This window comes from Cydia splendana, chromosome 11 (assembly GCF_910591565.1).
Source record: "Cydia splendana chromosome 11, ilCydSple1.2, whole genome shotgun sequence".
Lineage (NCBI taxonomy): Eukaryota > Metazoa > Arthropoda > Insecta > Lepidoptera > Tortricidae > Cydia > Cydia splendana.
In genome coordinates, this window is record NC_085970.1 from 10,955,144 (window position 1) to 10,979,098 (window position 23,955).

General features: G+C 39.0%; 3 protein-coding genes across 7 annotated transcripts in view; 2 read left to right on the plus strand and 1 right to left on the minus strand.

Annotated features, from left to right (window-relative positions):
- Positions 1-23,955, plus strand: part of LOC134794886 (ankyrin repeat and LEM domain-containing protein 2) — a 203,447-nt gene that overhangs the window by 124,581 nt on the left and 54,911 nt on the right. The gene's annotated exons all lie outside the window — the stretch shown is intronic.
- On the minus strand, positions 1,978-14,695 carry LOC134795046 (RIB43A-like with coiled-coils protein 2). The gene is made up of 10 exons (XM_063766892.1): positions 14,543-14,695; positions 13,444-13,643; positions 10,525-10,665; positions 9,311-9,465; positions 8,591-8,726; positions 7,295-7,399; positions 6,609-6,748; positions 4,101-4,188; positions 3,767-3,873; positions 1,978-2,156 (listed from the first exon to the last, which is right to left on the minus strand). Exons 2-10 carry the CDS (start codon positions 13,564-13,566, stop codon positions 2,015-2,017), a joined length of 1,137 nt encoding a protein of 378 aa, XP_063622962.1. The 5' UTR covers positions 13,567-13,643; positions 14,543-14,695; the 3' UTR covers positions 1,978-2,014.
- Positions 19,423-23,955, plus strand: part of LOC134794875 (uncharacterized) — a 114,706-nt gene continuing 110,173 nt past the window's right edge. For all 5 annotated transcript variants that reach the window (XM_063766691.1, XM_063766692.1, XM_063766693.1 and 2 more), the window contains exon 1: positions 19,423-19,780. In XM_063766691.1, the coding sequence (XP_063622761.1) occupies positions 19,594-19,780 (187 nt within the window). In that variant the 5' untranslated portion in view covers positions 19,423-19,593. The remainder of the gene's footprint in view (positions 19,781-23,955) is intronic.

Below are 23,955 nucleotides of genomic sequence, written 5' to 3' on the forward strand. Positions count from 1 at the left end.
ATTTATAACCTAAAATGCCAAATCTCGCAAAGTGTATTGAAATTACAGGCGTCATCCTACCCTTCGAGTTTGAAAAACATTATACTTAGATGGTTTAAGTCGGTAGCTCATACACATTGTATTCCATATTAATTTTTTTATAGAAACACATTTTCATCCAAAACTACACAATAAAAGTAACTTTTTGAAAAAAAAAAAATCTGTGGCATTCAGATTTGCAGTATTAATAAAGAAAGGACGATTACCACGAGGAATTTCGTACATTGAACCACCTGGGGCCTTACCATGATGTCCTTATTGCGATTCTGTTTAGGACCTAAACTGAATTGGTAAAGGGCGGAGCTATATAAGTCGCATATCAGTTTAGGTCCTAGACAGAATCGCAATAAGGACATCATGGTAAGGCCCCTGTTCCTATCTCTATCACACGCGCGTAATTATATTGCTGTCCCGCCCATGATGACGGTGGACAATAACCCTGTGAGCGGGACAGCGACATAATTCATAATATGGGAGGTCCGTAGCTACTCAGTGAGCCGGTGGCGGCAGGGAGCCGGTCTAATTCCTTGCCATCAGATATGTTGAAGCGTAAGCAATTCATATATGGTAAACAATTAATTGTCAAATGATAATTATGCGCGTTCAATAGAGATAGGAACTAGTGGGTCGATGTACGAAATTCCTTGTGGGAAGCGTCCTGTGTTTATAGCCGGAGAGCTAGCCACGGAAATAGGTATGCAATTTATAGAGTAACGAAATCCCTCTAGTTAGTATGCCATACTATCATTATTAATTAATCCGGGCGCCTGGCAGCTGTCTAGCGGTGGGTGTGGGAGTGGATGGGCAACAAAGTGGTTGTAAAATCAATTGAAGGTGTGCAATTTATAGAGCTCTGTGTTTGGTGTGATATAGAGGAAGATAAGATCACGAGCAAATTGCACCTGACTCACAATCTATGCGTAAAGCAATTGTGAGTACTTCCTGCAGGCGCACAAGTGATTGTGTATTTTTATCACCTGGCACTACTTTTCCCCCAAATAAAACGCCTGGCATTGTTATATTTGAATTAAATAAATAATTAGCTATTATATCACACCAAACACAGAGCTCTATAAATTGCACACCTTCAATTGATTTTACTTTGTTGCCCATCCACTCCCACACCCACCGCTAGACAGCTGCCAGGCGCCCGGATTGATTAATAATGATAGTATGGCATACTAACTAGAGGGATTTCGTTACTCTATAAATTGCATACCTATTTCCGTGGCTAGCTCTTAGACTATTAGCCAAATATACAGCTTGGCAAAAAAGAGTAGAAATTAAATAGTGGCAACACTGTAGTGTCGTCCCTTTCAAACCAATTTATATAGGAAAACGGGACGACACTACAGTGTTGCCACTTTTTAATTTCTACTCTTTTTTGCCAAGCTGTAGGTTGGTTTTGCGAAAAAACATAAGGGCACTGTTGTTTGCTTTTCCAAAAAAATCCTTCATTCATTTCTATGGAAAATGTATGAGTACCTACCTAAGTTTTCTATAGAAGCATAATAACAAATCTCAAAGTATAAAGTGCTAGGATTGAAAATGTTCGTCCTTGTGACCTCGTAACAGAAATGCGTTCCAATAATCTGAAGTGGGAACTATCCTAGGTGTTGGTTTAATGCACTGTCACAGAATAAATAATAGTACTAGGTACAGAAGACTCACTCTCTAACAACACGCGTCTGTTACGATCAGGACAGATATGGCCGCTAGGTGGCGACAGCGCCACGCGCGGCTTATGGCTAGCCACCAAAATTGGTGTGGAACGGATGTACTTTTAGCTACCTGTAGCAAAGCGACGAAATCGCGGAGTGAGCCACGCCTGGCACTGTCGAAACTGAATCGATGGTGTATTTACACAGGTGGGAATAGGTGCTTTCATATAAATATTTTCCATCAATCCCCGCTTCATGTATGGCGGCGGTCACGTGGGAAGGGGACAAATGGAAATACACCGAATCGACACATTTTATCTAGTGGTAGTATTGAACTGCGAGTAGTAGAGATCGGTGGGCGTGTTGTTGTAGACCACCTCGCGGAAGTATTTCTCCTTTTCCTTCTGGGCCATGGCCAACAGTTGGTTTTCCTCCATTAGCTGACGGGCAATTTCCCTGGGAAGAAAGGGGAATTTATAGACTTGGCGGGGTCACTGTCGTGCCTCAGAAACACACTAAAGCAAGAACGTGAAGGACGCTATCTGTGTCGCACTCGCGTAATTATATTGCTGATGCGCCGGCGGTCAATGCCTTAGAGGATATAACCAACGGAGACGCCATGTCTATAATTTTCGGTACAAAATAGTCTTCCGTTTTTTGCGGGGGAGGGCCACATCAAATGTATACGTAAAGTAAACATGTCAGATAAACGTCAGTCCATACATGTGGTTGACATGTCGTTGACCATTGGCCGCCTATTTTCGACAGAGGGGAATGCCTGTTAATGACCACTCCGTTGGTTATATTCTCTAAGGTCAATGCCACTGTGCGAGCGGGAATACAATATAATTATGCGCGTGCGATGGAGATAGGAAATGTACGACATTTTTTGTGCTTATAGTGTACATAACATTATTTGCGGTATTTGACGTCTGTCACTCACAACAGCAATACTACGTAAAATGTTTTGCACATCGAAATCACAAAGGAAAACAACTGCACTGCGAACGTTTACGTTCTACGTCTTTTTTTTTTAATTTTAGGGTTGGCCGGACACCACCGTTATGAATCGGTAGTCGTCTAAGTAAATCGATATGAATTTTTCATTTTTCTTTTAATAAAAATAAGGAAAAGGTGGATAATTAACTGTAAATATGGATATATTTATCGTCACTTAACAGACAACAAATTTGACACAGAAATAACATAAATAAACTTTAAAATAGATCCCCAGTTAGTTTCAATTTTGACAATGGGTGCGACCTACTCGGTCGGTGTATTAAATACACCGACCGACCGGTAGCTTGCGGGAAAACAATATAATTCTAGCTTTATTTAAATCTCAAATAAAAATTCATTATACGTCACAATTCGATACCTCAGTCTACGTGCCATCCAATCGTAATCGCTTGCTGTGACAATCGATTTGCGTTAGTTACATCTCTATATACGTCAGTCATAATGTGTCAAATACCGCAAATAATGTTATTTACACTATAGCGTCCTTCCTTTATAGGGACTGTTCAAAATAGTTTTCGAAGTGGAATAAAATATTGTTAGTTCTACAATACAATATCAAAATCGTTTTCGAAGTGGAATACTATATTGTAAACGAAACATTTGTAGACCCATTTACTGAAATTGAGGTTTAGTTACAGAGTTACATGAATTCTGTGTCGTACCTACGAGGAGGTAAAAGTGTTCCATAATGAACATTATAGTTGTCTTAATAGTTGTATAATTAATATTTCACTTCACTCAGAATGTCATAGAGTATCGAAAATTAAATAGGTACTTCTTAGTACATACATAATAGTAGAGTTAGACCAAAAGATAAGTCTGCAACGATTTAGACAACACACACAGTGCAAGTGTTATTTTAAACGTCAATTGAACTTCTATGAAATTATGACGTATAAATAACACTTATCATGGTCTAAGTTTATTTAAATTACACGTTAAAATATCAATGAACTGTGTTCTTACAAGTCTCAATGAGGTTTGGACGAAGGTCTTACTACCATGTAGGGCATGTAGATATAGGAATTCGGGAGGTATCACCATACCTGCGTTTCCTCTGGTCCAGGATGTCCTGCGTCGCCACTTGGTTTTGTATGGACTTGGCGAGCGCCTGCCACTCCGCTTCCATCTTGTCATCAGCTTCGCGCTTAGCCTACAAACCATATGCATGTGAAATATGCACGTCAGTCGCCGCTTGGCGGTTAGGGGACATTAGGTACACGACGGGAAGAGGTTGATAACTCGAGATATAAAATTGAAGAAATTTGAACTTAAAATAGAATTACATAAGGTTCAAATTTCTTCAATTTTGTGTCTCGAGTTGTCAACTTCTTCCCACCGTGTTTAGCTCTTGGTTATAATAAAAATGGGAAAATTTACCTTTGCAGCGGCCATCTGTTCTTTCTGTGCCGCGTAAAATTTCTTCAGCTCCTCTTGGTTCATGCCCTTGTACATGAAACCAATGGCCCTAGAAAAAAAACGATTTAGGTATATATAACTTTGAAAATAAAGTTAGGTTTATACATCGCAATAGGGTACCCTATTGTCAACGCCTCACCAATGGTTGGTTGCTTAAAGTGCTTAAACCTTAAAGGCAAAAGTGGTGAACTTGCTACAAAAATAGTTGACTGCTTTTAAAAGCTTACTATGTATACGTATTTAGATAAATAGTTTACTATATGTTGTGATATTTACTACGATGTGGTTTCTAGCTGATGCGTTAACCCTTTTCCAGGCATAGTACGACAATATATCGACCACATACGTGCCAAAAGAATTTCAGCTTTAGCATTCCGATTTAAGGTTGAAATTAGATTGCACTTTCGGGAAATTTGACTTGCCTTCAAATTCATCATTTAAGCTGGATTAATTGGAATATATTTGGATTTTTTGGAAAAACCTTGTAGATTGGTGCGGCCTGTGGGCGCAGCACGGTTCCATTTTTATCGTCTATCACTATGCGCGTCCCTTTCGCACTTACGTACTTGTTAGAACGTGACAGGCATGGTGACAAGGGATAAAAACGCGACCGTGCTAAGCCGCCTGGAAAAGGGTTAGACATACCTGTTCTTGCCGAGGGCGCTCTTAGCGACATCTGGGTTCTCGGTGAGCATGTCGGAGGTCAAGTTGTTGTACATCTCTGCTGTGTTGTCCGCGTCTTACTGCTCTTTGAGGACTTGTTCTAGCTGCTTGCGTTGGACATACCTGTTCTTGCCAAGGGCGCTCTTAGCGACATCTGGGTTCTCGGTGAGCATGTCGGAAGTCAAGTTGTACATCTCCGCTGTGTTGTCTGCATCTTCCTGCTCCTTCAACACTTACTCTAGCTGCTTGCGTTGGACATACCTGTTCTTGCCGAGGGCGCTCTTAGCGACGTCTGGGTTCTCGGTGAGCATGTCGGAGGTCAAGTTGTTGTACATCTCCGCTGTGTTGTCCGCGTCTTACTGCTCTTTAAGGACTTGTTCTAGCTGCTTGCGTTAGACATACCTGTTCTTGCCGAGGGCGCTCTTCGCGACATCTGGGTTCTCGGTGAGCATGTCGGAGGTCAAGTTGTTGTACATCTCCGCTGTGTTGTCCGCGTCTTACTGCTCTTTAAGGACTTGTTCTAGCTGCTTGCGTTAGACATACCTGTTCTTGCCGAGGGCGCTCTTCGCGACATCTGGGTTCTCGGTGAGCATGTCGGAAGTCAAGTTGTACATCTCCGCTGTGTTGTCTGCATCTTCCTGCTCCTTCAACACTTACTCTAGCTGCTTGCGTTGGACATACCTGTTCTTGCCGAGGGCGCTCTTAGCGACGTCTGGGTTCTCGGTGAGCATGTCGGAGGTCAAGTTGTTGTACATCTCCGCTGTGTTGTCCGCGTCTTACTGCTCTTTAAGGACTTGTTCTAGCTGCTTGCGTTAGACATACCTGTTCTTGCCGAGGGCGCTCTTCGCGACATCTGGGTTCTCGGTGAGCATGTCGGAGGTCAAGTTGTTGTACATCTCCGCTGTGTTGTCCGCGTCTTACTGCTCTTTAAGGACTTGTTCTAGCTGCTTGCGTTAGACATACCTGTTCTTGCCGAGGGCGCTCTTCGCGACATCTGGGTTCTCGGTGAGCATGTCGGAAGTCAAGTTGTACATCTCCGCTGTGTTGTCTGCATCTTCCTGCTCCTTCAACACTTACTCTAGCTGCTTGCGTTGGACATACCTGTTCTTGCCGAGGGCGCTCTTAGCGACGTCTGGGTTCTCGGTGAGCATGTCGGAGGTCAAGTTGTTGTACATCTCCGCTGTGTTGTCCGCGTCTTACTGCTCTTTAAGGACTTGTTCTAGCTGCTTGCGTTAGACATACCTGTTCTTGCCGAGGGCGCTCTTCGCGACATCTGGGTTCTCGGTGAGCATGTCGGAGGTCAAGTTGTTGTACATCTCCGCTGTGTTGTCCGCGTCTTACTGCTCTTTAAGGACTTGTTCTAGCTGCTTGCGTTAGACATACCTGTTCTTGCCGAGGGCGCTCTTCGCGACATCTGGGATCTCGGTGAGCATGTCGGAGGTCAAGTTGTTGTACATCTCCGCTGTGTTGTCCGCGTCTTACTGCTCTTTAAGGACTCGTTCTAGCTGCTTGCGTTAGACATACCTGTTCTTGCCGAGGGCGCACTTAGCGACATCTGGGTTCTCGGTGAGCATGTCGGAGGTCAAGTTGTTGTACATCTCTGCCGTGTTGTCCGCGTCTTACTGCTCTTTAAGGACTTGTTCTAGCTGCTTGCGTTAGACATACCTGTTCTTGCCGAGGGCGCTCTTAGCGACGTCTGGGTTCTCGGTGAGCATGTCGGAAGTCAAGTTGTTGTTCATCTCTGCTGTGTTATCCGCGTCTTACTGCTTTTTAAGGACTTGTTCTAGCTGCTTGCGTTAGACATACCTGTTCTTGCCAAGGGCGCTCTTGGCGACATCTGGGTTCTCGGTGAGCATGTCGGAGGTCAAGTTGTTGTACATCTCCGCTGTGTTGTCCGCATCTTCCTGCTCTTTAAGCACTTGCTCCAGCTGCTTGCGCTCTGCCGCCTAAAACACGAAACGAAGTCTCCACTGTTAACGACGCCATAGCATGTGGTTGGACATGATAATTGTCTGTTTTTCGACGATACTTCTTACTGTCCTAACAAAAATCTATGAATATTAGTAAGGATCTTGGGAATCTGTTCAGCTAGGACTATCTGTCCCAAATCTTACGATTTTTTGACAACACCATAAAAAGTTATTATAGAAAAACAGACAATTGTCACGTCAAACCACAAGTCTAGGGTATAACGACCGAGTCCGTGACCATCCATAACTTTGACGAGGTCGAAGGTCCTGGATGGCCGCAGGAAGGATAAAGCAAAGCTCATCGGAAGATCAGCGCTAGAAGCCACCAGCAACATGCTGAGATGGTGCTGTTTTCTTTTTTATTATGTATTGTCTCGATTGTTTGTGCTTACGAATAAATACTATTCTATTCTATTCTATACGTAAGACAGTCATGTCAAAACTCAGTGATGGCGAATATTTGGGGCAACATTGTTGCAGCGGCAGGGGCAGCGACATAGAAAAGTGTTAACGACGTATTACCAAAGCCTCGTTGTATCTCAGGTTGGCCTGCCCCAGTCGGTAGCGGCACTCGCCCTCCAGTCTGTCCAACTCGCTTGCTCGAGCATCACGCGCCTTTATTGCCATCTGCGTAAAGTTCATTATTGTTTAGATTATTTTATAATCGTCGTCGTTTATCTGTACAATACGGCCAAATTATTGTCTTTCCTAGGGTTGTATTCCACCTGTCATATTTTTTTTCCAATGTGTGCGTCTCACATTTTGCTTAGTGAGAGTGAGACGCAATGCACATTGTACCAAGAAATTGGACAGGACAGGTGGAATACCAACCTAACTTGGCACTGAAAAATAGGTGCGATAATAGGTATGAATCTACCTGACTGCGCCAGTTAGGTCTTCCTAACTGCATACTGTATCGATACTGTAATAAATAGATACTAACAAGAGTAACAAGTCTAAAAAGAAAGGGGTTTAGAGAAGAAATAGATAAGGATGGAAAGATGAAACACAGGCACACACCCAAGTTGTCAGTAGACTAAGTTTTTGGCATAAATTTCATTTTTGGTACAAGCTTTTATCGCTGACTGTACTTTTCTTACGACAGACAACTAATACTCATCGAGAGAATTCTAAAAACCCCTAACACAATTAGGTTGCGTTGTTTCATCACAGAGTTTCTATGGCCACCTCCTGTCTCCATCATCAGATCAGTTCGACAGTACCATATTATTGTATTGTCATCAGAACTACATACAGCTGCCAATTTTCATGACGCTACTATCCTTGGAAGATGGTTAAATTAGTTACCTTAGATTCCATTACAGCCCATACAGGTCGAGAGTTCCTATGGCCACCTCCTGTCTCCATCATCAGATCAGTTCGACAGTATCATATTATTGTATTGTCATCAGAACTACATACAGCTGCCAATTTTCATGACGCTATGATCCTTGGAAGATGGTTAAATTAGTTACCTTAGATTCCATTACATAGTTACATACAGGTCGACCTAACTTGTTAAAAAGGCGCGAAACTCAAATTTTCTAACAAGGTCGCTGTGCAAGAGTATGCCTCACATATTTTTATATGATTTTGCATATATAAATATGTAAAATCATGGTATTCATGATCATTCAGACATTCATGACAAGTGGTTATTAAAAAGACATTATAAACCTCACCATGTACGCAGCCTCCGCCGCTGTGCGCTCCTCCTGAGCAGCCTTCCTCTCCTGCACCTGCTGCTCAAGCCACGAGTTCTGCACGGCCATGATCTTGTATAAGATCATAATCATGACACGTTATATAAAACCTCACCATGTACGCAGCCTCCGCCGCCTTGCGCTCCTCCTCAGCTGCCTTCCGCTCCTGCACCTGCTGCTCAAGCCACGAGTTCTTCTGCACGGCCATGATCTTCTTGCGCTCTTCGTACTCCAGATCTTCACCCTCGAATCTGTGTAAGTTAGGAAACTAAAACTAACTGTAAATTTAGATAAGGTCAGGTGGGGTCAGAGAAACATAGAAACAGAGAATCATAGGTAGGTAGGTACTTTATTTTTGCGCCTTTGTATTAATGACGAATTTTATTTTTCCTGTTTTGTTTTGATTTTTGTACAATAAAGTGTTTTACTACTACTACTAAACCGTATGAGAAATGGTCTTCTACGAAAGTATTTATGTATATGCAAAGCTTTACTTTTAGTATTATCATTTAATTTAGTTTTTAATATCTTTAAGTATCTATTTTCCTTACAAATGTTCCTCTTGCCTCATAGTTTCTCTTATCCCACCCAACCTTAGGTATTTTAACCCTGTAAAGTCTGCTTCGCGCTGGAAATGTTACTCTGACCACGCTAATTGGCCACCACTGGCCACTTGGCCACAATTGGCTGACCACTTGGCATGAAAAATCAGAAACTCTCGCAAAATCGTGAACATTCCGGGGTTGATGACATTGCGCTGAATATGCAACTTGCGTAAATATCGATCTGAATCGTTTTTAATAAGTTGGGGCAAACTTGTAAGTGTTATACTGACTTCTGCGCACTGGACAGGCCGATGACGTCACTGGCCCTTGGTGGTAACTGCTTCTTGAGTACGTCGGGGTCGTTGAGGTCGAACTCGCGCCGGTCCTGCGGCCGCTGGTACAACGTCCGGTAGTTGTCGATCTCTGTGCCGATGCGCCGGCGCTCCTGGAAAATGCACCTATCAGTCAGTAGTAGTTTGTGTTACAAGGGATCAAAATGATATATTTCCGTCAAGGGCGTACATTGAATCCTGAATGAAGCGATGCATTCTAAAGCCGCGTATCCATTAGAGGCAGCCTCGGGTCGAGCGGCTGCCTCGCCCCGAGGCCGCGCAAGTGGAGACGCTTGCTCAACCTGAGGCTCGCCGCGACACGAAGCAAATTCGTGGCCGCGAGCCGAGCCATATTTTGTCGGTTTTTTTACCGTGCTCAAAGGAGCCTCAGTCCGAGCCGTGCATTTGATGGAGACGATCGACGCGTTATGGCTTTAAACTGCACACGTTGCAGATCAAGCTGAGGCGATTCGCCTCGAGCTGATCACACCGTGCCTCGAGCCTTTGCCTCAGAGCGAGCAGCCTCAAACTGAGGCTGTTTGCTTAAAGTTGAGGCTGCTCGACCTGAGTTTGCCTCTAGTGGACACGCAGCTTATCAATAAATCTAAATCTAGATCTAAAGTAGAACCCTGAGCGTAATGAGGGATTCAAGTGTTAACGCCCAAGACGAAATAATTTTGATACCGTGTGACACATACTGCTTTTCACATCAACTAAGAGGAAAATAATAAAAAAGCTAAAAATTATGTAAAAATGAAAAAAGAAAATGAGTCCTAGAACAGCCCTCCTAGCTGGGAAGAAAAATGCCACTTTGATCCCTCCTAGCGGGGAAGAAAAAGCCCTTTTTCGAATAGGTGATGTGAAATAGTTATTTACGATACAAGTGCGGAAAAGAGGAAATTCGAAACGAGTGGCGATAAATTAAAACACGATATCGATAGATATGAAATAACGCTCTAAGGTGGCAAAACGCGTCTTTTACGACAGATATGACCGCAAGGCGGCGCAAGCGCGAGCAGGCGTCCGTTCCGTAGCAGTCCGCGGCAACCAATACTGCTAGACACCAAAATTGGCGTGGGCCGCATGTACTTGTATCGACGCGAAGAAATCACGGAGTGAGCCACGCCTGGTATGGAGTAGGTATATAATAGTTACTCGTAAGTCAAAGGTACCTCCTGTTCTCTAGCCTCCAGCACCTTAGCCAGATTACTGTCCTTGATCATCTGCGCAGCAAACGCGAGGTCACGTCGATGCTGTTCATCGCGTTCAGCTCGCTTCTCCGCCACCTGACGCTCCAGGAATGGAAGGTCCACCTGGTGATACGTAGGGGTTATGAAGATTATATATGAGACGTTATCTATGAAAAGGGACCTTATTGTCGATGGCGCTTACGCCATCATTAACGATGCTCCGATATAAATACAATGCCGCGCCACGCGTAAGCGCCATCGACAATAAGGTCCCTTTTCATAGATAATGCCCCATATACACCGATAAGAGTTAAGAGCCCATCAACGTGCACACTAGCGCCACTGCTAAATAATCGTGATCGAACGAGCGAGCGAAGCGAAGCGAAGTTCTTACATTCGACTTTGAACACGCGGCTGTCTAGGGGCACGTCCCGGCATTTCGATGTTTTTAAGCTGCACTGTCAGAAGATAGTTTGATACTCAATAACTTAAGTAAATTTGTTCTAATTGAAATGAAATTAGGTAAACGTGTAGTCGAGGGCATTATATTTTAGTCATTAAATTATGAGCAGGCCCGATCAGGGGGTTATTGAGCTAGAAGAGCTTACAAGGCCAAAAAGCTGTTTGTGAAAGGTCTTGCTATTTTGGTCATTTTATTTGCAAGAAACATGGTCGAGTTTTTAGTATCAAATGAAAGTGCTTGGTTTACACTTTTATAATATCGTTTTTAAATTTACCATTTTGGAATAATTAGCAAGATAAAAATAAAATAAAATAAACACAATATAAGTATTTGACATTTGACAGGAAATGTTTCAGGTTAGCACAGATACAGTTTATTATTATCTCTATGGTGGTGACTTACGTCCAGGGGAGGGACAGCCGTATACAAAGCATGGATGTAAGTAAAAAATAGCGCCATCTATATTACTTAACGCTAAACTTTTTTTGTTAATATGGCTTCACTTTATTTCGTCTGAACGTCTTAAAAGTCTTGTATCCAGGGCATGAAACAAACATATAAACATCTGATAGAACAGATTATTTATGGCGTTGCCATGGAGGCAATTGTCACAAAAAAACAACTTTGTCGAATAAAACTCAAAATATTATAACACCGTATTTATAGTCTGTACTACGACATAATTCAGATAAATAAAATACTTTCAGTTTTACAATGTTAAAAGAAACAAAGTTTTCATACGCCATCACAGTTGCTGAGAACTTTATTATCAGAAAATTCAGAAAAAAACAGGGCGGGTAGATTTACAAGTTGTGCTGCGTTCAATTGTGTTTCGTGGTCAATTGTGTGTTATTCCAGCCATGTATGATAGGTAAGTACTTTATTTACATCAACAGTCAAGTTAAAAGTACCCTAATCTGTTTTCGTGTATTAATAAATATCCTGAAGCCTTTCTTCAAAGTCGAAGTTTTTTACGTTCGCAACATAGGTACTTAGACGCTATTTATGCCCCTTCTCCCCTGATATTGACCTTGATGTTTCTGGTTAAGAATTACAGATGGCGCTTCAAAATTGATGCAAAAAGTTCCATGAGAGGCTTCTCTTTGTCCTATATTATAGATGGTCAAGCAAATCTTGTCAGTAGGAAAAGGCGTGAAATTCAAATTTTGTATCAGACGATATCCCTTCGCGCCTACATTTTTCAAATTTGCCGCCTTTTTCTACTGACAAGATCTGCTTGACCAACTATATTATACATACTACTCTTTGCTTAAATCTATCAGTTAAGGGCTCCTCAGACCTTGCAATAAATACACGCGATCTTTGATTCATTGCCGCCTATAGTGCGACATAAAATAGTAGAAATTAAATAAAATGGAACTCAAAAATGCCCATACTAAATTGTTGCCATGTATAAGCATTTTACTTCAAAAATGTGACAGTTACGTAGAAACTGGCGCCCTCATTTATTTTCTATTATTTTATGTCACTATACGAGTACCTAAGTACGTACTGTATTTTGTATTTAAGTACCTACCTCTTGAATACATCAAACTAGTTTTTATGTTGCTGGATTCGTCGATCTATGAACTCAAAACAAAAACGGCCGTTTTAACTTTGCACGCATAGATAGGTACTTAAATACAAAATACAGTACGTAGCGGCCCCCTTTTTTTTAAATACATGTCGTTAAATTTAAATAATCACGATTATTTAGCAGTGGCGCTAGTGTGCACGTTGGTAGGCTCTTAACAATCTTGCGTTTCCCCTGGCGGTAAGTGACGTCCGCGCGTCAGGGCTATAACCGCGAAAATCTAAGTTCGCAAATTGCGGGCATTTTTCACTGTCACTCTAATTCGCCTTCATTGAGTAAAAGAGAAAGATCCCGCAATTTGCGAATTTCGGTTTTCGCGGTAGCTACGGATGGTTCAGGGATCGGAACCGGTTTCTTGCAAAAACTTCGGAATAACCACATATTTCGAATTATTTTATACTCCAAATGTAGGACTCAGTTGTGTTTTTAGGTAACGAATTCGTATTATTAGATTTGCCCAATTAGAAATGAAATAATTAACAAAGAACGAAAAAATACCGGTTTCGTTCCCATAAAAAAAAACCCGTTATCCGATCCCTGGGATGGTTGCAAATAAGTGGCAGATATAGGGGCCAATGAAGGTCCCTGACAGCTATCAGGAACACAACTTTAGGAATATAGTTGTAGACTCTGTACAGTCACCTGCAATAATATTTTTCTCTTCGAAGGCTGCAAAAATATGTGACACGCTCTTATGGCTCTACAGATACGATCGTGTCAGATATTTTTGCGGCCTTCGTTGTGTAATATATTATTGCAGGTAATTGTACAGTAACTAGCATAGTAGCATACATAATTTATATTTTAGAATGATAAAGAAACAAATACATTTCCCTAAACTTACCCCAATTTTCCTGTTCCTAGCATTAAAAATCCTCGATCTTCTCTCTAGCTCGCACTGCCGCCGTCTCTCTCTGTTCTGGGCCTCCTTCCGGTCCTGCTCATTGGCTATTTGCATTTTCATCATTTTGGCTGATTAATGATGATTGGTCTATATTGTATGAATGACTGGTTCTTTGTTGACTTCGTGAAGTTGAAAACCTTCTGTAATACGTAAAGGTAAAGAGATGGGTATGTTAGGTATATAAATTTAAATAATCGGACACATTGTAATAAATTCATAAGTTTTTCTAAGGCTAAAAAAACGAAGTATAATAGGTAGTATCCGGAATCCGGATGGCATGCCCGTGACTACAAAGGCTTGCTTATTTGCCATCATCATGGGATACATTAATTATTAATATCTCGGAGACCGAGCTTTGCTCAGAAATCATATAAAACTCAAACATACGCGTTTTCCCAGAGATAAGACCTAGCTAGATCGATTTTTCGGCTCCGAAAACCCCCATATACCATTTCATCGAAATCGTTAGAGCCGTTTCCGAGTTCCCCGATAATATACCTATATAAATTATTAATTAATATACAATACAAGAGTATACAAGAATTGCTCGTTTAAAGGTATAAGATAACTACATAAATATGTAAGTAGTGTCTAAATAGACAGGTTGGCAAATAGCTTTTTATAATAATAATAATAAATAATAAATAATAATACTGTGTGAACATTGTTATGGCAGGTGTCCGTACGTCTTTGTAATAACCCAGTCTCATAGTCCACCCAAACTTCAATCCATAGACCGGTATGCTGTTCTCTTTTTCTACAATAGTCCCAATGCCTGCTGAGACCGGTTCATGGGTGTCTATTGTAGCACCTGTGAACGGGTTCCAGCAGGCGTTCTACATGACATAAAAGCTCTCCAAGGGGCCTCTACGTGTTGGATCTGTGTCCCCACGCAAGCCTATCAAAAAGCCGGGATTATAGGCCCGTGATATCCAAGGAGATACAAATAATAAGTATAGGTAAGGGAAAATTATCCTTACCAACTTCGTATGTACCTAGGTAGCATGTTGGCGCAATTATTTAAAATAAACGATAATACTTACATATGAAATGTAGAACGAAGAGAAGGGTTTCAATAATTATTACAATATACAAAAGATATAAAAAATAGTAATGACGACTGAATACCAGTACGAGGCGCGTAACGAACAAACAGTGACGTTGTCATGGACTTTTCTTGTTTTATTGTCGTTTTGTCAATGGCCAGCTTTTTAGGGTTTCGTAGTCACCTAGAGACCCTTATACATAGTATCGCCATGTCTGTCTGTCTGTCTGTCTGTCTGTCTGTCTGTCTGTCTGTCTGTCTGTCTGTCTGTCTGTCTGTCTGTCTGTCTGTCTGTCTGTCTGTCTGTCTGTCTGTCTGTCTGTCTGTCCGAGGCTTTGCTCCGTGATCGTTAGTGCTAGAAAGCTGCAATTTGGCACGGATACATAAATCATGCATTGCACAGAACGGTAAAACAAAAAGTCTACAAAATTTTTACATACTAAAAGATTTTTTTTGAAATTTATTTTTTGCTGTGTCAATAGTGTGGGATATCGTTGGATAGGTCTTTCGAAACGAAGAAGGGTCTTTTAAAACCATTTTTTGATATACCTAGTTAATATTTTCGGAAATATACGCTCTGAAAGAAAAAAAATATGTCCCCCCCCCTCTAACTTTTGAACCACGGGTCCAAAAAATATGAAAAAAATCGTGAAACAAGTGCTTAATAAATACTTTCAATGAAAACTATAGCGAACATAATCGGTTTAGTCGTTTTTAGTTATTGCAAAAAATCTTCTTTTCTTAGTAAAAATACGTAAGTACAAAGCGCTACAAAGGTACCTACTCCCTTATGATATTTACTAATAGCCAGCGACGGAATAGTTCGTTGTCGTTGCTAATAGCCCCCGTTTGGCCTATTTTGACAGAATGGTAACTACGAAACCCTACACTGAGCATGGCCCGACATGCTCTATTATTTTAAATTAGGAAAATAAGTTAGTCTAAACTGAAAATCATAATTAGATTCCAATAAAAGTAAGACAATGTTGCCACTTTTTTTCTAGCGCGTCTCGTATTTATCTAAAAATAAGTACCTAAATAAAAGTACTTTTTTTAAATCGTAGGAGTAAAATTACTAATAAATAAATTATCTTAGCGTGTTTATTTATAAAATGGAATTTACAATTTTACAAACAAATTATTGCAGTGGCAACATCTTACTTTTTTTGGAATCTAATTACGGTTTTCAGTTTAATGTAATATAAAGATATTATATACTTACAATAGGTAATTTAATTATTCTTATCCTGCTTGCTAATGGATTAGTGCGAGAGGGATGTACTAAGATTAGTTTGACGTTGGTATTATATTTTTACAATCGGAATACGCCTCTCGGTATACAAACTACTTGAGTACTGAGTGAGTGAGTGGTGCTGCAAGGATAACTAAATGACATGAGACATGATATATCAAACTGTCAAATTTATTACAATTTTACTTGATAAAATGGTTTGAAAAGGAAGCAATATGTATTTACAGTTTATATTAAATTTAAACTTCTAAAAATGACATTTGGGATTTCAAATTCACTTTTCACGAAATGCTTTTGAAGGTAATAGCAACACTGGTTCGCCGGCGCATGGCCGGCGCGGCGCGGATTGTTTGCGTTGCCCTAGCAGCACCACATAACTGAGTATAGCACAATTACACGCGCTACGCTACGTAATACGATTGTACAAACAAGGTCTCATTATGCAGTGTTGCCAGATGGTCACAAAAGTCACATTTTTCGTGACTTTTCGCCTTCTCGTGTGACATGTGCGTGACTTACGATCTTGAGGCAATTTTTGTGACTTTTTAAGCTAGTCGAATTTTGGACAAGTTTAGTTCTGCAATTTGTATTAGTTAGGAACGCGGTGAACGCACCCAAGTTGACACTTGCACTGACACCTTGACGTTAAGCCCCCTCCAGACTATGCGCGTGAATCGCGGGCGAAGCCGCGAATGCGAGTGTGGAGTCGATTTCGTTGTCTGCGAAAATCGACTCCACACTCGCGTTCGCGGCTTCGCGCCGTGATTCGCGCACGAGTGTGGGGGAGGCTTTACATCCACCATCACATGTTTATTATAATAGTCGTGGCAAGATGAGACTTGTTACCTTGACATGACGGTGTCATTTAGTTTGATAGTAGTAGTTATTTTTAGGGTTCCGTACCCAAAGGGTAAAACGGGACCCTATTACTAAGACTTCGCTGTCCGTTTGTCCGTCCGTCTGTCACCAGGCTGTATCTCACGAACCGTGATAGCTAGACAGTTGAAATTTTCACAGATGATGTATTTCTGTTGCCGCTATAACAACAAATACTAAAAACAGAATAAAATAAAGATTTAAATGGGGCTCCCATACAACAAACGTGATTTTTATGGGTGACCGTTATTTTTTTTTTTGCTTTTTTTTTGTTTTTTTTTTTTTTTTTTTGCATTATGGTACGGAGCCCTTCGTGCGCGAGTCCGACTCGCACTTGCCCGGTTTTTTTAAGTGTATGATTCATTTCTTTTGGCCTCATATCTCGAATATCTGTACGAATAGCATTATAATTACTTCGGACAAAAGTTTTATCACAAAATTTTCTACAAATTTGGTTATGTTTATTTTTACTCTGCGATCAATACTTTAGGAGCTACAGGCTGTTAAAGTTAAATAACAGATAAAAATAGACGGTTTAAGAAAACGTCGTTTTTTCGTAATTGTTCATCATAAATAAAAAAAAATAGTTTAGGATAAGCAACCTAAGCGACCTGCTGATATAATATTTAAAAAAACCGGCCAAGTGCATGTCGGGCAATGCTCAGTGTAGGGTTCCGTGGTTACCCGTCCGTCAAAATAGACTATTTGCAAAAACTCAAAAACTGCTAAACCGATTAGGTTCGCTCTATTTTTCCTTGAAAGTCTTTACTAAGTTTTACTTTCACGATTTTTTAAATATTTTTTGGACCCATGGTTAAAATGCTAGGGGAACTAAAGTGGAAAACACAACTTTTTTTCTTTCAGATCGATTATTTCCGAAAATATTAAGTTGATCAAAAATGGTCCTTAAAGACTCTTATTCATTTTAAAAGACCTATCCAAGACATCCCACACTATAGGGTTAAAGCGAAAAAAAAAATCATCCCCACTTAATGTAGGGGTCACCCTAAAAAAATATTTTTCTAGTTTATATCTTACGACTTTGTCAGTGTAACAAATTTATATATTTATGCCAAATTTAATAATAGAAACTAGAAAAAAATATTTTTTTATGGTGGCTGCCCTACATTAAAGTGGGGATGAAATTTTTTTTCGCTTCCACCCTATAGTGTGGGATGTCGTTAGATAGGTCTTTTAAACGAATACGGGTCTTCAAGAACCATTTTTTGATCAACTTAATATTTTCGGAACTAATCGATCTGAAAGAAAAAAAGTTGTGTTTTCCCCTTTAGTTCCCCTAACTTTTGAACCATGGGTTCAAAAAATATGAAAAAAAAAATCATAAAAACATAGCTTAGTAAAGACTTTCAAGGAAAAATATAGCGAACCTAATCGGTATAGCTGTTTTTGAGTTTTTGCGAATAGTCTATTTTGACAGACGGGTAACTACGGAACCCTACACTGAGCATGGCCCGACATGCTCTAAGCCGGTTTTTTTTTTATATTTTATCAGCAGGTCACTTAGCTTGCTTACTCCAAACTATCATTTTTATTTATGATGAACAATTACGATAAAAACGACGTTTTCTTAAATCGTCTATTTTTTATCTCTAATTTAACTTTAACAGCCTGAAGCTCCTAAAGTATTGATCGTAGAGTAAAAATAAACATAACCAAATTTGTAGGAAATTGTATGATAAAACTTTTGTCCGAAGTAATTATAATGCTATTTGTAAGTACATATATTCGAGATATGAGCAAAAATAAGAAAAAAGGTACCTTTAACCCTCCCTGCACCCTCAGCACAACACCCCCTACCCTCGAGGACTTTTAGTATGTTTATCTGGACACCACAACTGTACCAATTTTCAAAACTACACGAAATATTTCCGCAGATTTTTCTAATTTGCTTGGGTTATTGAAAATCTGATTTTTTTAACTTTCTCATTGACCCCCCCAAGAGTAGCCCCCATGCTTAAAATTCATTTGTTTACGTTACATGACTTACATGTCCGTCTTTGGGTCACTAATTTCCATCAATTTGTACCAAATTTCAACTTAATTGGTCCAGTAGTTTCCGTGAAAATAGGCTGTGACAGACGGACAGACAAACAGACAGTCGCACGAGTGATCCTATAACGGTTCCGTTTTTTCCTTTTGAGGAAAAATCATAAAAGGTTAGTAGATTTTTTTTTAAATATATTATTTTCTGAATTTCTTCTAACAAAATCGATTTCATTTTAATTTTTTTCATTTTCATTTATTCACCATAAAGTAATATGTGCATTACATGGTATGTCGTTACAGACGTTACAGGCAATCGAATACTTAAATTAAGTACAATACATTACAATAAATAGAAATTAATATAAAAGCAATTGTTGTCAATCAAAATAATTATAAAATTTCCCTTCAATAGCTTATTTAACATTATGCAAAGTTATTCATGTCAATATTACAGTTTAAATATTCGGTCACAGAGTAGAAGGCACGCTTCCTGAAATAATTAGATATTTTATTTCTAAAACTATGTATTGGCAGGTTAGTTATTTCCAATGGCAGTTTATTGAACATTTTCATCTTTAAGTAAACGCCCTGTTTACCTACCTACCCATTACTACCTACCCATACATTTACCTACCCATACAATACAATAATATAAAAATGTGACTTGAGCAGCAAAAACGTGACTTTTAGGGAAACGAAACGTAACTTATGGTTTCAGAGCCCTGGCAACACTGGTCTCATTCGTCCCGCCACTCGAGCCGAGGACGGACGTACGCGACGCGCGCGTATTTATGAACGAAGTCGTTCATCGGCACATTGCCCAGTGGTACTTATCATAATTGTGTAAACAAAGTGTTCATCCGTTAAATACATGTGTATTTTCATTCACTAGTTGTGTGATGTGACAGTTATGACAAGTGTTTTGAAGAAATCTAGAGGTACAAAAGGAAAATCTGAATCGATGCAGGAGGATTTGCCTGCGAGATGGATCAGCTCCCAGCAGAAGACGGAGGATGCTGGGAAACTGATAAAATACATTAATGACAATATAATTGGAAATGGAAATGCATTTTGCGGACCTTTTGGACGGAGAAAAGGTAATTGAACTTTATTTATTATATTTAGTAACCTCAATCCTCTTTTATATTAGGCACAAAAATTTATAGAAAAAAAAACAATGCGGTTTAGCGTAAAATAGGACTGAGGTCAGCCGTGAATCATTGAACTTTCTGCAGCTCTGTTTACCTTATTATTACCTAACCGGTTACGTTATTAGTGTTTACTACGTATATTACCGGTTATGTACCTACTATGATTTATAAGTTTGTGGTTTTATAACGAGCCTTGGTTCCGCTTACACCCGACTAATTAATTGATTGTCAACGAATAACCTTATTTTCGCTGTTAGAGCTAAATGTGTTGGTAGACATAGTGAATAGGTACAATGGATCCAGATAACTGAGTCTGTTTTGTTTTAATTGGTTGATAAGAATTGACAATACTCGGCTGGGTTGATTAGTGTAAAATTGACTTTCTGACATTGTTAACTCATAAAAATATTCTAGGTATAAAAAAAACTGATACTTAATACAGATATTCATAACAAGACGAAATCTAGATGAGCGATGGACGTGATAATAATAAAGAAATCAAAGCATTTAAAGGTGGCCTTCTTAAGATAATCATTTTAATTCATGCTCGGCATCGGCCGAATAACAATTTAATTAGAATAGTCTAATCAGTTTTTATTTCCTTTTGTGTTTATTCTAGTTTATAATTGCTCAGCAGCAACCGAGCCCACATTGTTTGTGAAACTTGTACACACAAATAATACAGATAAGTCTCATATCACCTCCTAATTAACAAAATAATCTTTTCAATTGCTAATGCGGTCGAACTTTGGGATCAAATTGATAAAATGTAGCGAAGTATTCATTTTTATTTGTATTTAATCGGAAGATCACATATTATTTAACTTTAAACATAATCGCATCAATAATGTGTGTGAAGCCTGGTCTTTCGTGTCGCAAACGAAGAGATAATTTGTTTTGATAAGTACAAGATTTGTTTCAACTATATTGATTTTCAATTTACAGTTTTTTTATATTTATCTGATATTGTCTACAATCCAGCACATTATATTCCAAGCTTCAAATCTGTTTGACATTACTACATTACGCTGTCATGATATGTTTTAACGCCCGTAAATTAAAAAGTATTAGCAAACTAAATAAATACTTCTTCTCAATTAAACGCACATGTCTGCGTTGTGTTGTGATATTTGTGTCACAAGAGCACTGGGCAAAAATATTTCCACGCCGCGTCTGTGAACGACCTTCGACCATTGGGCGTAGCTAATAAAACGAATCAACGTTGCTCGAAATCGAAACAATCGACGAAAGCGAGTGTTAATTTGCTTTTGCCTGTTTGCTTACGCCTGTAGGCGTTTCTTGATACTTGTTAGACGAAGTATTTGTTCTATTTCGTTGACCCACGAGAAGAAATTAAGGTGAAAGGGTATTTGCTGGCCCAAAACAGGTTTGGCTGGGAGAGACGGGAGCAAAAATCATGCTTTTTACTTTTTCTGTGCATATTTGTAATATATTTTTCCTTCGTTGTGTGTTTTCCAGTGTGTAAATTTAGTCACCTGCAATAATTTACAGGATGAATATATGTATTATACCTAGTCATACTCAGCAATTTTTACTAGGTATGGGACCAACCCCGAAATCGCGAAAAAATGTTGTATGTTATGGTATTTTTTTCGCGATGTTGGGGTTGATCTCCTAGTAAAAGTTGCTCAGTATGCCCTATATGTATAGGTATTCACCCCGTAAATTATTGCAGGTGACTAAAAAGCAACCTGTATTACGTTACGTTATAATTTATAATTGTTATAAAATAGGTATTATATTACAACACATTAATCGAGGAAGTTGTAGATAAAAGTAATGCTCACGTGGTCTTTCACGTGTCGTTTGTTAGTCATTGTACTCACTGTGCACTGTGTTATGTATTTGCGTAATTTGTTTATATTTAAATTACAATTGGCACAGTTTTATAATGCAAATTATAATAATTATTCATATGATTTACCTTACCGGTTCTATAATTTGAATAAAGCTACAGGTATTATACCTACTTACGCATATAAGCATTGTTGGATAGGAGTACTATGTATTGCACATGCCAATTAAAATCACATCTACGGAAAGAAACATTGATTAAAGATAGGCGTCTAAGCCGGTCATAAAAAAAACTATTTGACAGAGATCAACCAAGTCCTAAAAACTAAATTAACTTGCACTTTCCGTAAGGTACTTAAGTGCTCTTACACACTGTAATAGTGTGTAAGGGCTCTAATACCATCTAATACACCTAATAATAAAGCTGCATAAGAAGAAATAACTGAAGTTAGCACATATATATTGTGTGTACAAAATCGTTAGTATCAATTTTAACGGTACGTACAAATTCATACGTGAATGCATTGTAATATTTCAGACACTCCTATCTACCCATTACCGTGTACATGTTCATATACCTATTTAAACTCGTGTACAAATTACAAATATTTAAACTAGATAACTAGACAACTATCCTACGGGCCGATTGTTTAAAATGGTTTGCAATGGTAATAATTTACGTTTAAAACATTAAATGTAATAACAATAATACTAGGTGATCGAAATTTAAGCCCACAATTTTTTTTTGAAATACAGTATTAATTACACTATGTTTGTATGAAAATATTTTGATCGTTAAACAAAAACTAGATATCTAATTAGCGCAACAAGAAACAGGGTATAGTCGATCAAAATTTTATGAAATTACACATATATTATGTTTGCGTTTTGCTTTAAAATCAAAGTCCTTAGTTATATAGGTGAAGTCCTTGAGAGTACACAATCTGCATGATAAGTACCCGTAACACGTGTCTCGGTGCATACTGGCCGGATTTGCATGGACATTAAGGACAGCTAATGCGTGCATGTCACTCAGGGGGCCTATCGCGAACTACGTTCGACGTGTTGCCTCCCTGTCACACTTACGTACGAATTTACAAGTGCGACAGAGAGGCAACACGTCGAACGTGCTTCGCGGTAGGCCCTCAGGTTTGCCATTCGATTACCTAACTTAATCGACTTGTGAATTTAAAAACGTTTAAGTGACAACTTATTCCACACACATTGAAGGTAAATAATTTTAAACATTATTTAATCACCTGTCATGACCGACGAAATAAAAGGCAAAAATACGTAGGCATTATAGCAATTATAGGTGTAGGTATTCTCAAATACCAAGCACGACAACAATAGCGAAAAATTACGCCGTAATAATATTTCCGTGTATCTCTTTCATCATTAACATTGTGGTGGAATCTATTCACCTATGAAAACACGATTATAAATGACCAGTATGTATTGACTGATTGATCTTAAAGAAACAATGAAAGTTGGCATGAACTCAATTCGGCCAGCTGCTTCAAACAATAAACAGCGAAGTAAATTAACCACAATAAACATAATGCGGTTGTGACTAGATTAATTGCCCTGTTGTATCGTTTCCTGGAAATAAAACTGTTATGTCACAGTTAGCCACACTGCGGGCTATTAATAAAGAATGAATTGGGTTAATTTTTGTAGATATGATTACTTAGTAACGTTGTGAAACGGAATAGGCAGTTGTCAAAATGATAAAGCGGTAACACTATAAAGTCGTAAAGGAGACTTGCTAGTTTGACGCACAATATGACGCATAATTTTGAAAATGTGGGGTTGCCTTGTATAAAAAAATAATGCTAGATTATTTAGCACTGCTAGATTATTTTGGACTGTGGTTCTAAATATTAATTAAAAAGGAATAAATATTACCAACTAAAATGGAGGTAAAGTACGAGTAGGTATTGCAGTTGATATTTATACGAAGATATACACTAGGGTATTTAATTGTAATGTAACCTACATTTGACTTATAGGGGTAGGAACCAACTACAATGTTGCATTAAATGTAAATAAGTAGATATATGGATTGTATGTGTTTATTTTATATAATATACCTATCAATCCTATCATTCCGAGTGCTTTGCAATGCGAGATAGTAAAAGCTCTCCCACTGCTGGGCACAGACCCTTAGATGGATATTTAGTAATTTTATCGATACCTATCTCTTTAACTTCCTGTTGTACGTTTCTTTATAACAATGATTAAATAAATAAATGTATCAGATAGCCACAAGCTTTCTTGATTTTAGTTTTTACCTGATTTCCTTA